This window comes from Pelmatolapia mariae, linkage group LG7, assembly GCF_036321145.2.
Source record: "Pelmatolapia mariae isolate MD_Pm_ZW linkage group LG7, Pm_UMD_F_2, whole genome shotgun sequence".
NCBI lineage: Eukaryota > Metazoa > Chordata > Actinopteri > Cichliformes > Cichlidae > Pelmatolapia > Pelmatolapia mariae.
Window position 1 is genome coordinate 3663510 of NC_086233.1, and position 13735 is coordinate 3677244.

At 39.8% G+C, this 13735-nt stretch overlaps 1 protein-coding gene across 1 annotated transcript in view; it reads left to right on the forward strand.

Annotated features, from left to right (window-relative positions):
* Positions 1-13735, forward strand: part of LOC134630376 (voltage-dependent calcium channel subunit alpha-2/delta-4-like) — a 77085-nt gene that overhangs the window by 17305 nt on the left and 46045 nt on the right. The window contains exons 8-25 of the mRNA XM_063477596.1: positions 1911-2061; positions 2872-2946; positions 3370-3459; positions 4353-4466; positions 4961-5039; positions 5113-5246; positions 5450-5467; positions 6858-6935; positions 7375-7455; positions 7547-7621; positions 7863-7949; positions 8869-8940; positions 9038-9099; positions 9716-9783; positions 9942-9987; positions 10172-10269; positions 10387-10477; positions 10682-10774. Of these exons, the coding sequence (XP_063333666.1) occupies positions 1911-2061; positions 2872-2946; positions 3370-3459; positions 4353-4466; positions 4961-5039; positions 5113-5246; positions 5450-5467; positions 6858-6935; positions 7375-7455; positions 7547-7621; positions 7863-7949; positions 8869-8940; positions 9038-9099; positions 9716-9783; positions 9942-9987; positions 10172-10269; positions 10387-10477; positions 10682-10774 (1512 nt within the window). The remainder of the gene's footprint in view (positions 1-1910; positions 2062-2871; positions 2947-3369; positions 3460-4352; positions 4467-4960; positions 5040-5112; positions 5247-5449; positions 5468-6857; positions 6936-7374; positions 7456-7546; positions 7622-7862; positions 7950-8868; positions 8941-9037; positions 9100-9715; positions 9784-9941; positions 9988-10171; positions 10270-10386; positions 10478-10681; positions 10775-13735) is intronic.

Consider the following 13735-nt stretch of genomic DNA (forward strand, 5'->3'; position numbering starts at 1 on the left):
ATTTCTGCCAGAAATTAATAACAAACTACTTACATTGATTAGAATTCACCAAACTATAAAGATTTGATTTTTACACAAATCCCCAGTTCCCCTGTCTGAAGCTAACAATCTGTTAACCATAAACATATTTTATTCTGTTCAGTGCTGGACAGTCACAGTCTAAAAGTTTAAATTCACCTTTGCAAAGTAAAGGAGTACAGGAGAACCAGATTTCTGTGAGTTATATGATGGGTCCACTTTTCTTTTCTTTTCTTTCTTTCTTTCTTTCTTTTTTTCTTTCTTTCTTTTTTTTTTTTTTTTTTTTCAGAAATAGGCCCAGGAGCATCCATACAGTTTTTCCCAGAGAAGAGAAGATCTGCAGTTCATTGTTCCCTCTAATATCTCTGCCCACGTTTGAAAGTGACAGCTTAAAGTAGGATTTACTGCTCAGCTTTTAATTTTTATGTGTTATCATAATTAGTTAAGTTGGACATTTTGCAGCCAGCTTAAAGTGGCCATTAGGGGAAGTGCAGTTTTTGGTTCTTCTACATTGGCCGTACTTTGCAGGCTCGGAGGTTGCCTGATCCTCCTTTTCACATTTGATGTTTGGCTGCTCGAACTGTTGCAGTTAGATTTGATTTTTTTAATGGATGTTGAAGGACACTCCAAGATTCCTCACAGTGTTACTGGAGGCCAGTGTAATCCAGAGTAAGTATCGGGTTAGACATCATGTCTCCAAGATTTATGGGCCGACTACAATAATTTCAATTTTGTCTGAATTTAGAAGCAGGAAATTCGAGGTCAACCACTCCTTTGTCTTTAAGAAATTCTTGTGGTTTAAGTAATTGGTGTGTGTCATCTGGCTTGGTGGATAGATAAAGCTAGGTATCATCTGCATAGCAATGGTAATGTACGCTCAAAAAAATCTGTTGTTGGATGAACACAATTTAATCATGGCACCTTTTCCCACGTGATTTAACCAAGTACAATAACCCATTTTGACCCTGTCAAACCAACACATTTGGCATTTGGTGGTTTAATGTAATCAGATTACGTTGGATCAACGTAGTATACTTACATTGGCTTGAAGTGATTTATTGAAGTATGTAAAGCGAAATTTGTTTTAATTCATTCTACACAAGTTAAAAACTTTAGGAAAACACAATGTAATCTTGTTGTTTGAACGACTACTTTGTTAATCAAGGCAATTACTGCTAGTCTTGCTTAATGAACCAATATGGGGGTTGATGATTTCATAGAGACAAACAACCATTTGCACTTACATTCATGGATAATTTTGAATCACCAATTAATCTAACTCTAATTACACACTGCAAACCAGACAGATTGTGGATTTGAACGCAGGCCCTTCTTGCTGTGAGGCAACAGCACTAACCATCACACCACCAAGCTGTCAATCCAGGCTTAACAAAAGTAGGAAAGCTATGATTACAAGGTTTGATGCTGAATTTTCTGTACGTTTTTGTCCTTGACAGGTTAAACCACAATAAATAGCGATAGCATACACGTGGTGTGGGTGTAGATGTCTGCCTCTTAAAACTCCAGTGATTTTCCTGCAGTTTGACATCTCATGTGATCTTGTGAATTTCGTGATTCCAGGCAACTAACCACTCTTACTAGATTGTATCATGTCATCTCAACAAGAACAAATTAAGTTGCTGAATTTCATGCAGATGCTACATGATTTAATTACGTTCACCATAGAAACATGAAATTATTTAGTTCAAATTACACAATTTCATTTTTTTGAGTGTATGCTAATAATATATGATATATGTATACAGGTATAATGTCAATGGCACTGGTCCCAACTCTGTGGGACTACTCCACTACTCTGTGGAGTTTGGACCAATGTTATTGATCGCAACAGCCATTATGTATACTTGGCTGTCTCCACTTCCTGTGTACAGGTACATCCAGGCTGCCACGTCTCCCAAAGACATCATCATCATGGTGGACATTAGTGGCAGTATGAAAGGACTGAAGATGACCATTGCCAAACACACCATCAACACCATTCTGGATACACTGGGAGAGAACGACTTTGTCAACGTCATCGCTGTGAGACATGCGCACATCTACTTAAAAACTATTACAGTGTTGTGACTCTGAGCAGTGTTTAAGTCAAAATGGCAGGAAAACAACAGTCATGACCAAAAGTTTCACAAGTGGCATAAATTTGGAGTTTCATACATTTTTTCAATTTAAATTATTTTTACTGGTATCTAGAGTTAAAAAATAACCATAATTATTTACTTACTTCTTAAGACTTATTGGATAATAAATCACATTTATGCAAAGAGATGGTATTTACAGTGATGGTAATCCATGCCTGCTTCATTAGCGCTACAAGCTCATAAGTTATCATATCGTGCATATCCTGAAGCTGTGAATGCCCTGAAAGGATTCAGATGCAGTACTCAGAAAACTAAATACAAAGTACCAGAGACAAACACTATCCAAATGAAATGGAAAGGAACTAAACAAGAACAAGGAAGAACTCCTAACACAGAAATGTCACAAGCCAAAAGTTATAACCAAATAACTATAAGATCATCAAATTAACGTGTTGGAACCAACACGTTAATTTGATGTTGGATAAACACCTGGCTGGTCAGGAAACCCCTCAGATCTTAGTCCAGTCAAGAATCTATGGTAAAAACTGTAATCAGTTCTCAGTTTCATTATGAAAAGCATGTGTTGTGCTGGTGTGAGTACTTTTTAAGTCTGGGTAACATCAACATCATTGGGAATTCATAGCTTCATCACTAAAACAATAAAGGTTCAATTACTGGATTAGCTAATGGAACCACTGACTGCCTTTTTTTGCTCATGAGTCTGCCTCGTCTGTGTTTCTTTCCCTGTCTGCAGTACACAGACTACGTTCGCTACGTGGAGCCGTGTTTCAGAGGAACTCTGGTACAGGCCGACTTGGACAACAGAGAGGTGAGACCATTATCTGCTTCATGGAAGCCTAAAGAGCCCAGGAGGCATCTTAGCAGCCATTACACAGACGCAAACACAGAGGAATACCCCGAGTGTCATTATCAGATCAGCCTCTTAGCCTACTTCTTAAAGTGGCATCAGAAACCCAGCAAGTCAAGCTGGAGCTAGAGAGCCTCTGTGCTTGTGAGAGTTTCAGTGTTAAGGCTGAAGGTACCGTATTTTTCAAAACTACCTCAAACATAAGATCAAAATTAGTCACCTAAGTAATAAATGATTGAAACTTGGTTGTAGTTGACTGACAGGATAAAGGGAGGCACATATATTCAAATTTTCTCAATTAAATCAGAATTTCTTTGAATCTGGGCAATAAAAATGAATGTCTGTCTGTATACAAAGCCTCTTTGTATTCGTTTCCTGTCTCAGCACTTTAAGGTGTTGGTGGAGGAGCTGCATGTCAAAGGCGAAGCAAAGATCAAGAATGCCATGAAGGAGTCCTTCAAAATCCTGAACGAGGTTAGTGTCCACTCAGCCCGCTTTTTACCACTCTCCTAACTTATATTGATTTTATCTGCTCCATCTTGGCCTGATTTTTAAATAACATGGCCGTGTCTACCATTTGTTTAACAAGATTTACCTACCAAGGAAAATATCACCTCCCCTAAACCACAGGTGGAGTTTCCAAAGAACATCAAAGTAAACATTCCCATCATTTTTTATCCCTCAACTGTCAAAGGCTCGTGGATTATTTTTGTCACCCCGCCAAGTAATTCTGAGTGACCTCGACAACAAAGTCAAGGTCAGAGGTCAAGTCTTCTGAAAATCACCTTGGATTTTTCACATTTTTACCTTTGGTGCTTTGAGTAACACTGCTGGCTGCTGCTGTTTTTCTTTTTTTTATTTCACTGAGAGTAACCTGAGGTGTTCAGACCCAGTAGAAAACTGTGGTGTCAAACTGGACTGTGAATTTAAGATAAGGAGATAAATTCTGTTATTAAAACTAGTTTTTTTAAAAGTTGAGGCTTTTAGTCAGTCTACTTTATCTTTTTATGTTTTTGAACATCTTGTCCATGCTTTTATGACAAGATGTTTGGACTACTCTAATGCACTTATTGTTTTCTCTGTTGGGTGTTTTTGCTGCTTTGTACAATATTTTGTTAAACTGTTGTTTGGATATTCATGGTTTAAAACAATTTTAAGCTGGTTTAATGTTCACAACAAGCTTCCTGGAGAGCGGAAAGACTCAAAAAGATTTTTTTTACAGTAAAGTTGTTGTTTCCCTGGCTTAAAAGGGGCATACATCTAAAAAATGATATCTAGCATCACAAAGTGCTTTTTTATTCTCTTTTAAAAGAGTAGAGATCGATGATGGAGTTGTTGCTGTGTCTAAGTTGTGCATTTGTGTGCAGGCGAGGGCAAACGGTCAGGGCAGCATGTGTAACCAGGCCATCATGCTGATCACAGACGGCGCCATGGAGGACTTTGAGTCCGTCTTTGAGGAGTTCAACTGGCCTGAGCGCAGGGTGAGGACCGCAAACTGAGAGCTTTTTCCATATTAGAAATGAATTAACTCTATATCATAGCCTGTTTCACCTCATTACTTACTATTATTACACCATTAATATCACCAGATTTGTTTTTTAAATAGTTACTGTTACAATAATATGTAAATATATGAATATATTTTATAGTGACGTCACTTAAATGTCACTATATACTTAAACCTTTGAATGTATTTTGTCTGTTGTTAGACAATTCTATATACAATTGTTATATCAGCGTATTACTTGTGTATTACTTTGGTAATTTATTGATTATTACCTCTTTATTGTCAAAGTATCACCTCATTCTTACTCAAACTGAGTAAAAGTGAGGTGCTCTAAACCACCCGACTTCCTGTGTTTAACTACAGTTGCCTGCACAAAAACCTTAGCAGGTAACTTTGAAAAGCCAATCAGAAGCTGAATTTTTGTAAACAGGCAAACACAGACATAAACAGGTGTGCCACTGTGTTCAGGTGCGAGTCTTCACCTACCTGATTGGCAGAGAGATGACCTTTGCTCAAAACACCAAGTGGATCGCCTGCAACAACAAAGGTCGGTCCTGTGTGTGATACTTTCCTGCTTTTTCTTCATGCAGACACTAATATGCTCACATGTGTTTTTTCAGGTTATTACACACACATCTCCACACTGGCAGATGTGCAGGAGAACGTCATGGAGTACCTGCACGTGCTCAGTCGGCCAATGGTCATCAACCATGACCACGATATCATCTGGACAGAGGCCTACATGGACACTGTGGTGAGCCTGCCTGGCCAATCAAAGGGCTTAAAGAAGCCATTAAACATATTTACAGTATACACTAGCCATTCTATTTAAATCTGTTGTGAAGGGCTCATTTAAATCAGAACAATGTCATTATTGTCATGTGTGTTTTTTCTCCTCGTCTCCATGAACCCATTATCCCATGATCCTCTGGGTCTTCATCTCCATCACCCCAACAGCTTCCAAACACAGAGGAGGTAAAAAAAAAGAAGTTGCAGTTTTAGATTAATAGTTAGTTCTTCATCTGTTGGACTTGTGTGAAGCTCCTACAGGTTCTACCATCAGTATATAACATGGAGTTTAATTTGGCAGCTTAAAAGCAGAATTACTTATCAAATTAAATGCCTTAGTAAAAAAAATTATCAGGCAACTTTTCACCATATTTTATTTTTGGCATTTCTTTTATCAGAAGATCCAAAAGCAGCGCAAAGTTCAGCTTTTTAAGCTGCAATGGTTCAGAGCTGCAGAAACACAGCTTACAAATAATACGACACACCTGTGTGAAGATATCTGAGAACTGCATGGACATGTTTGGATCTCAGGTTTTAGGCCATGTTCTTCCTCCTGTGCAACAGGAGAAGCCTTTCAAATAGCCATTAGCAGCCATGCCTGAGCATGAAATGCTCTGTAGGTAAGGGTGAGGATTTTAAACAGCATTGTAAGTGCTACAGGGAGCTTGTGACGTGACATCAAAGTGGAGTTATATGAGACGGTCTGTTTGATGTAGTAAATTAGCATTTTTAAAATTGCGTCCAGGCAACCCAGGGTGTAGACTTACTGAGTGCAGAAAAAGAGAGTTACAAAAGTCTATACAAGAAGAGGCAAAACACAAACAAGCACCTTTCCTTGATGATTTTAGTGAGTTGGAAAAAACAGCATTTGGAGAACTCTGGGTGTCGAAGGACAAGGACTGATCAACACGATTAGATTAGGTACACTAACAGGAACAGTTGAGGGCAAAGGCCTAGATTATTCTAGATCAGGACGGGCATATTTTCTGGTGCTGAAACTAGAACCTCTGTCTTATCAGCTCTGAGCTTCAGAAAATTAGACTTTTTAGATTGTTTTATCTTTATTTTGTTCATGTAGAAGATCATCCATTCATCCATCCATCCCATATTCCCACATTCAAATAAATAGATATATGGGTTGACTTTTAAAAAGGTGGCTTTTTCTCATAGTTTCCTGAAAGTTGCTTGATGACTCCCTGAAGTGTTCTCAAACTGATTGTAGTGCTCATATCATGGTCGGTTGGCAGGTCCGCATCAGGACCACACCACCACCTGGAGTTCAACCTCAGATGTGCACATAATGTGAAATCAACACACCGACAAATAACATTCTCTTTTTTAAAATCTGCAAAACACCTTTAAAATTAAAATGACCCAAAATGCCAACATATTATATAAAACCAAAAATGTAAAACCTGTACGGTCCCGTCTGTCAGAGTCTATCCAGCGATACTTTGTGTAATGTGGACAGTAATACTGTGTGCACCTGTTACAGATTTGTTGTTCATTATATTGAGTGTTTGTCTGTGTACTTCAGATAATCACACTTTGTGCCCAATGTTCTCCCGTCTCTCAGCTTTTTGCCACCACGGCTCAGAGTCTGCTGCTCATGACCTCAGTGGCCATGCCGGTCTTCAGCAAGAAGAAGGAGACGGTCAGTGTCAGCTCTGATACACATCAGCCTGACCATGAAGAGCAGCACGTCTGTGCAGTCAATGAAAACAGCAATAAATCGATAAATAGTTCAGATGATCTGATATCTTCAGTACATTTACTATGACATTTGAAATTTTGCTTTGCTTTGGAAAATGTGAAAGAGAGCAAATATTTTGTACTTTTGAACACTAAAAACTGCTGCAGAAATAGCCTGCTGTTGAAATGCATATCTTTTGTTATATTAAAATTGCACAGGCATTAAAAGTGTAGTTAAACTTCTTTACAGTGACAGAAAAGGAAGTTTCACTGGGACACCCCACTGAAGGTCAAAGTGGGCTGAATGTAAAAAGAGCTTCATCCTTGCTCTGAAAGAAGCACAAACCAAAAGGCTGGTGCTTGATTATAACTCTGAGTTTTGACTGTGCGTCTGTCTCCAGCTGTCCCATGGCATCCTGCTCGGTGTGGTCGGCTCCGACATCCCGCTGATGGAGGTGATGAAGCTGGCACCCCGATACATGGTGAGCTCTGGGCGGTTTACTCTGTCTGGCTGTTTCTGCTTTATTTTATTTCCAAAATAAACGCTTTAAATATTTTCTGCTCTCCTCTCAGCTGGGAGCTCACGGCTACGCCTTCCTCATCAACAACAACGGCTACATCCTGGCTCACCCCGACCTTCGACCTCTGGTGAGCTGTGTTTCAAGGCCACTTTGGAAAACACATTTAGCTCACGGGCTCCGTGGCAGCTGCTCTGATTTACTTGAGCTATATTTAAAGTAATAAAAGTTTTGCAAATCTCCTGAAGGGTGCATTAAGCGGGAACGGTATCAAATATTTATGAGAAGGGTTGTACAGTATTACACACACACACACACACACACACATATACACACACACACTCAGTAACAGTGCCTCTTCTGTCCTGCAGTACAAAGACGGAAAGAAACTGAAGCCGAAGCCAAACTACAACAGTGTGGATCTGTCAGAGGTGGAGTGGGAGGACACAGACGAGCTGGTAAACACAAACAGATTATTTCAGGACACAATTATTGATGGGGTTTTTTGGATATCATCATGTGAATGTCAAAAGTTCCAAAAGCAGGAAAAGGGAAACATATCAATAATGTCACGCGTGTAGCATATTTTCGACTCCGTAACTTCAATCGCCTCCGCCCTTTCCTCACTCCTCATGCCACTGCCATTCTCGTCCATAATCTTGTTATCTCTCGAATTGATTACTGTAATTCACTATTATTTGGCCTTACACAAAAATCCATGAACAAGCTCCAACGTGTCCAGAACTCTGCTGCCCGTATTATTACTAGGACTTCCTCTACCCACCACATCTCCCCAATCCTGAAGCAGCTTCACTGGCTCCCGGTTAAATTTCGCATTCATTTTAAAATAATCCTTTATACATTTAAGGCTATTCATTCTCTCTCTCCACCATACCTTTCTGATTTAGTACAGATGAACTTCCCATCCCGGTGCCTCAGATCTTCAGCTTCTCTTTCTCTCTTTCTCTGGGCTTTTAGTTGCTCTGCCCCTCGACTTTGGAATTCCTTACCCCCTGACCCCAGAAACATTACTTCATTCCCTCTTTTTAAGTCCAGCCTCAAAACTCACCTGTTAAAAATTGCTTATGTTTAAACCTCTGCATGCTTTTAACTTTTATCTGTTACTCTTATTATTGTGTATATTGTGTATTTGTTGTACAGTGTCCTTGGGTGCTCTGAAAGGCGCTATTTTTAAATAAAATGTATTATTATTATTATTATTATTAAATCCCCTCGCATTTAGTAATCCCTGATTTCTCTCTGCATGAGAGGATTTCTAGAGTGGTTCAGTAGCATCAGTGTCTTTTTTTTCTTTAGGCAGAAAAACATATAAAATATATCTCAGAGTTTATTTTAAACTCCTTTCTCTACTTTCAGCTGAGGACAGCCATGGTGAAAGGAGAGACGGGCACTCTCAGCCTGAACATCAGAGCGTCGGTGGATAAAGGGGTAATAGTGATGTCTCAGTCAGTCGATCGTAGAGTTTGTTTATTAAATGTGCCGATAAACTGCAGCATCACTGATAAAATGATTCTTTCTGCCACAGAAAAGGCCGCTGTACCTCACCAACGAATATTTCTACACCAACATTGACGACACGCCTTTCAGGTAAACGTTCAGTGCTTTGTGCTTTGTCCATCAGTCCTCTAGTGCCCTGTCTGACTGTTTGTTCTTCCGGTTGTTCACGCGTAGCACAGTGACATCATTACTCGCTGAATTTTCAGTCAAACTTGTCAGTCAGCTGTGAAAGCATGTAGGGTCTAGCTGTACGCTGTTCGTACATCCTGACTTAATGTAAGGGTAAAAAGAACGAAAACTTATCATAATATATCACATAATTTACACAACATAAAATTTAGGTGGTCACATGTTGAATGTTAATTCCTGCTGCTTAATTTTGGATTTTATTCTACTGGAACATTAATAAAGGGCACACAACTCCAGCTTTTACGAAGGAATGGTCATAGTCGGACCCCCTGAAGAAGATAGCAGCATAAATTCATCTCACAAGCCTGTAGTATGTGCTTATGGTCTTTAAAGAAAAGAAGAGATAATCAAAAATACAGAGGGATGGATCAAAAAGTTTTTTATTGTATATTAGTACAGAAAATATAATGTCCTGTAATGTTTGAGCTTCATCCAGGAGGCCTCTAGAGGGCAGCATGGCATACTGTACGGTGCAGAAATCAAATTAGTGTCACCGTCTCCCCACCTGTCTCCGCAGCTTCGGCATGGCGCTGACCAAGGGTCACGGGAAGCTCATGTTTATGGGAAATGTATCTGTGGAAGAAGGTGAGGTTTCCCACAACTGCCCTCAGCACAGACTTGAAATCGTGTGCTGTGTGGAGACTGTTAACTACATGCTCTGCAACACATTTCTTAAACTAAAGTGAAGTAAACTTGTGTGTTTTCATTTGAACCGACTAAACTTTTTCTACCTTCCTTCTCAGGGCTGCATGATCTGACCTCACCAGATCTCACCATCGCCTCTGAGTGGTAAAAACCGTCCTTGATGATGATTTAAGACAAACGTTTTCAGCCATTTCATTTATCTGTTCTGACACTGACACTGAGCAGACAGCCTACAAATATATGAATGTTATTGGCCTGAAACCCTGTCAAACGTCCTGCAGAATACAGAGGTTCTGTGAACCTGGTTTAATAGATCTGTTTTCCTCAGGACTTACTGTGAGACGGACATCGACCCTGCTCACCGAAAGTACTCACAGCTGCAGGCTGCCATACGCTACCTGCTGGGGAAGGAGCCTGACCTCGAGTGTAGGTTTTTGACACGCAAACTTTAGTTTGTTCCCCTTTTCTGCGTTCAGTTAGAAGCTTTGGTCCAGGTTGACCTTGAATCTGCTTTCATTCAACTGAAGCTTTCCCATTAACCAGGTGACGAGGTGCTGCTGTCGCAGACGCTGTTCGACGCCGTGGTCACAGCTCCGCTTGAGGCCTACTGGAACACCCTGATGCTGAACGACAGGTCAGGCAGGAGACATGACATGCCCTGACGTTTTATTGGTTATGAGATGTCCTAAAACCTAAACAGATAAAACCAAAAATATCTGGAAGATCAATTGAGGTGTTTTACTTGTTTTTCTTGGAACGTGTGACGTTTGTCAGATTTTTGCTCCTGATAAAGAGCTGATTTCCCTTTTAATCTTGTGTTACTGTTGTTTGTATGCAGGGTGGAGCCAGGGGTTGAGACGGCTTTCCTCGGTACTCGATCCGGCCTGATGAGGGTTGTGAGATATGCAGGAGTGGAGACCAGAGTGGCAAAGTAAGACCCAAAATGAACAGAAGCACAAAAAATACCTGAATACTGGAAAACATGATGGCAATTTACTTTATTTTTTAATGGCAGCAACTCAGTTATGTAATTTTCAAGCATAGGGTTTACCTAAACACAGATTCCCTACTTTTCCTGCTCCCAGGAGTTTTGAGCAACAGATTATTTGCTGCAGAGATGAGCCGTTCCCAAAATCATGAACAGAATACTAATGTCTCCCCATTTGCCCTACCAGAAAGTAAAAAGCAAAATATTGAGATTTCTGTGACCAAGAATATGAGAAAAAGGTGTTCAGCAAATAGGGCTTCTCGCTCCCGCTAACCTGACACTAAGTGCTCTTATTTACAGTGTATGATCACTGCGTTTAATTTACTATTTACAGAATATTTACAAGTGGCTCACAGCTATATAGAAGCCTGATACCAGCATCTACAAACTCCAGTTCTGATTTCCACTCAGTCTATTTCCTCCAAACTTGCAGTTTAAACAGGAAACTTGATGCTGGCTGATTGTTGGGTGCAGATAGGGGTGAAGAGAGGAAAGAGGTGGATGTGACCCGTGTCACCATCAAACACACACACACAAACTCTGCTAGGAGGAGCCAGAACCTGCAGCAGTTAAATATACAGGAAGTGTTTTCTTAGCTGATGCAATCTTCTGCGTAATATTAAAGGATTAGACAATCAGTCAAGTCAGTCAAGCTCTGTGTTCAGGCAGGGCCTGAGCTTCATAAACACTGATTATGTTACCGCAGTGCTGCAGTCCACAGCTTCAGATGTTCCCATGCAGGTTATAACTGTATATTTCTCTCCTTTTCCACAGTGGGACGTTTTTAGGTTTTTAGAGCACTTTTATCCTAACTCAGACAGCAGACATGAAACTAATGTCCCCGCCTGAACACTCACATTATCAGTGTCTTTTACTCTTAGGCCGCTATGTGGACTCTTTCCTTCTGTCTGCATGGTTCTGTTCGTGCAGATATTCCAGCGATTTTCCTGTTTTAAGCAGCCGTGTTTGTATTATAATTCAAACTTGTCTTGCATCTGCATTTTTACAGTGGCCTGAGCACGCACTTGTGGCTCATTCGGATGCTTTATAGCTGTACTCAAACCTGCATCTAACCTCCTGTGCCATCACTCATTTTAAATTGGTCGTATAGCTCATCTCACTGCACAGCTGCTATCATTAACCTGTACGTTTGCACAGTTTGTTAGAACGTATATTGATCGACTTTATCTGCAATAACTTGAATGATAATAACTGTAAGGTTAATCAGAGCCTTTTTTACAAGCTCTGTAATGATCACAGTTATTTCCGACAAGAGAAACAAAAGTAAAATAAATAAAAACAAAACAAAGCATTATAACATCTTCAAGGTGATATTGCCTTTCTGCAGGTGTGCTGCATTGGTGCCTTTTGAGAAACAGCCAACATCTCCACATTTCCAATATTTGCTATTAATTATTTAAATCTATTAAAATTCAGTTGTCACATTAAGAGTATTTCATGCAAGAAAGTCAATAAAGATAAACTGAGCGGACCAGATTATTAACAGTCTACGTCATCAAACCTTCTTCTGGTGTCAAAAAGCTGCTGTTAGGTTTACCAAAGAGGCTCAGGGGCAGTTTTGGAACTGATAGCCCACGACAAACGGAAGCCTGATGCATGCTCATTCATATACGAAGATGCAGTCGTTCATTTCAATAATTAGCACAACGCAGTGAGGGAGTCAGATTGTTGAGGGAGTGATTGATATCCTAACAAAAATATTCCAGTGTAGGTTTGACTCGTGCTTCTCTCTGAAAACAGTGCAGCAGTTCAGATACATGAGAGGAAGCTGAAGAAGAATCAGTTTGGTTTTCTGTGAGGATGAACTCGTTTAATAAAAACTGCTGTGTGAGGTCGTGAGGACTGCGACTCAGGTGGAGCGCTGGATTTATCCAGAGGAGAGCTGCGTTACTACAAACTATTCTCCCGGATAAACCTGAAATCTGTGTGGAACAGCTGACCTGTGTGATGTGTAGAAGAGCACCAAACATTATTTACCACCAGATTTGAGATACAAGTGGGGCAGGCCAGGAAAGCCCTTTATAGTGTGTTAACTGAAGCTAGAGATTTGGGATTATCTGTTAAAGTTGTTTGACTGTGTGGTTTTACTAGAATTGCTGTAACGGTCAGAGGTGTGAGGCCATGAAGAAAGGTCATGTATTGAATCTTTTCATGCTTTATTTCTAAAGGGAGCTACTTAAATTGAATACAAATGCTGCTGTTTATTTGCTGTATATGGAGAAGTGGGCTGATAAAGAGAGATGTAGGATGATTGGCTTCTGGTGTAGATCATCAAATGGCAGTAGGAATAAATTATCCTTTCGATAAAGATATTTTTGAATCACAGTGGATTGTGAAGCTGAAGCAAATGTTTGGTTATACAGGATTTTCTCATTTGTGGGGACAAACCAGAGTGGTGAATGACAGGTACAAAAAAACAGCAGTTGAGATGAGATCCACTGATTTCCTGAGGCAAAATTAGAAATCTGACATGCCTCACAAAAGCCTCTGTATAAATCATAGAATATTTAAGTAAGAGCGCCAACTGAAAAATTACTTGTGTTGTTTAGATTTTTTCATTTGGTGTTACTTTGAAAGGTGTAGATGTGGGGCTCTAGGTATTCCCATGGTTATGGGCAGATTTTATGTGTTCAACATGCTAATCATTTATGCATACTCTGCAGCTTATGAAAGCTGGCAGATAAGTGTCACTGTTTATGTGAATGTAAGTAAATTAAGCTGAAAAGACAGAAATATCTCACTGTGTAGTTTAGGTTGAGACCAAATGCATATAAGATGTAGAATTTGTTTAACTCAAACCATTATAATTAAATTCCATTGAATTCAATTTTATTTACACAGCACCAAATCACAACAACAGTTTCCTCAAGGTGCTTTATATTG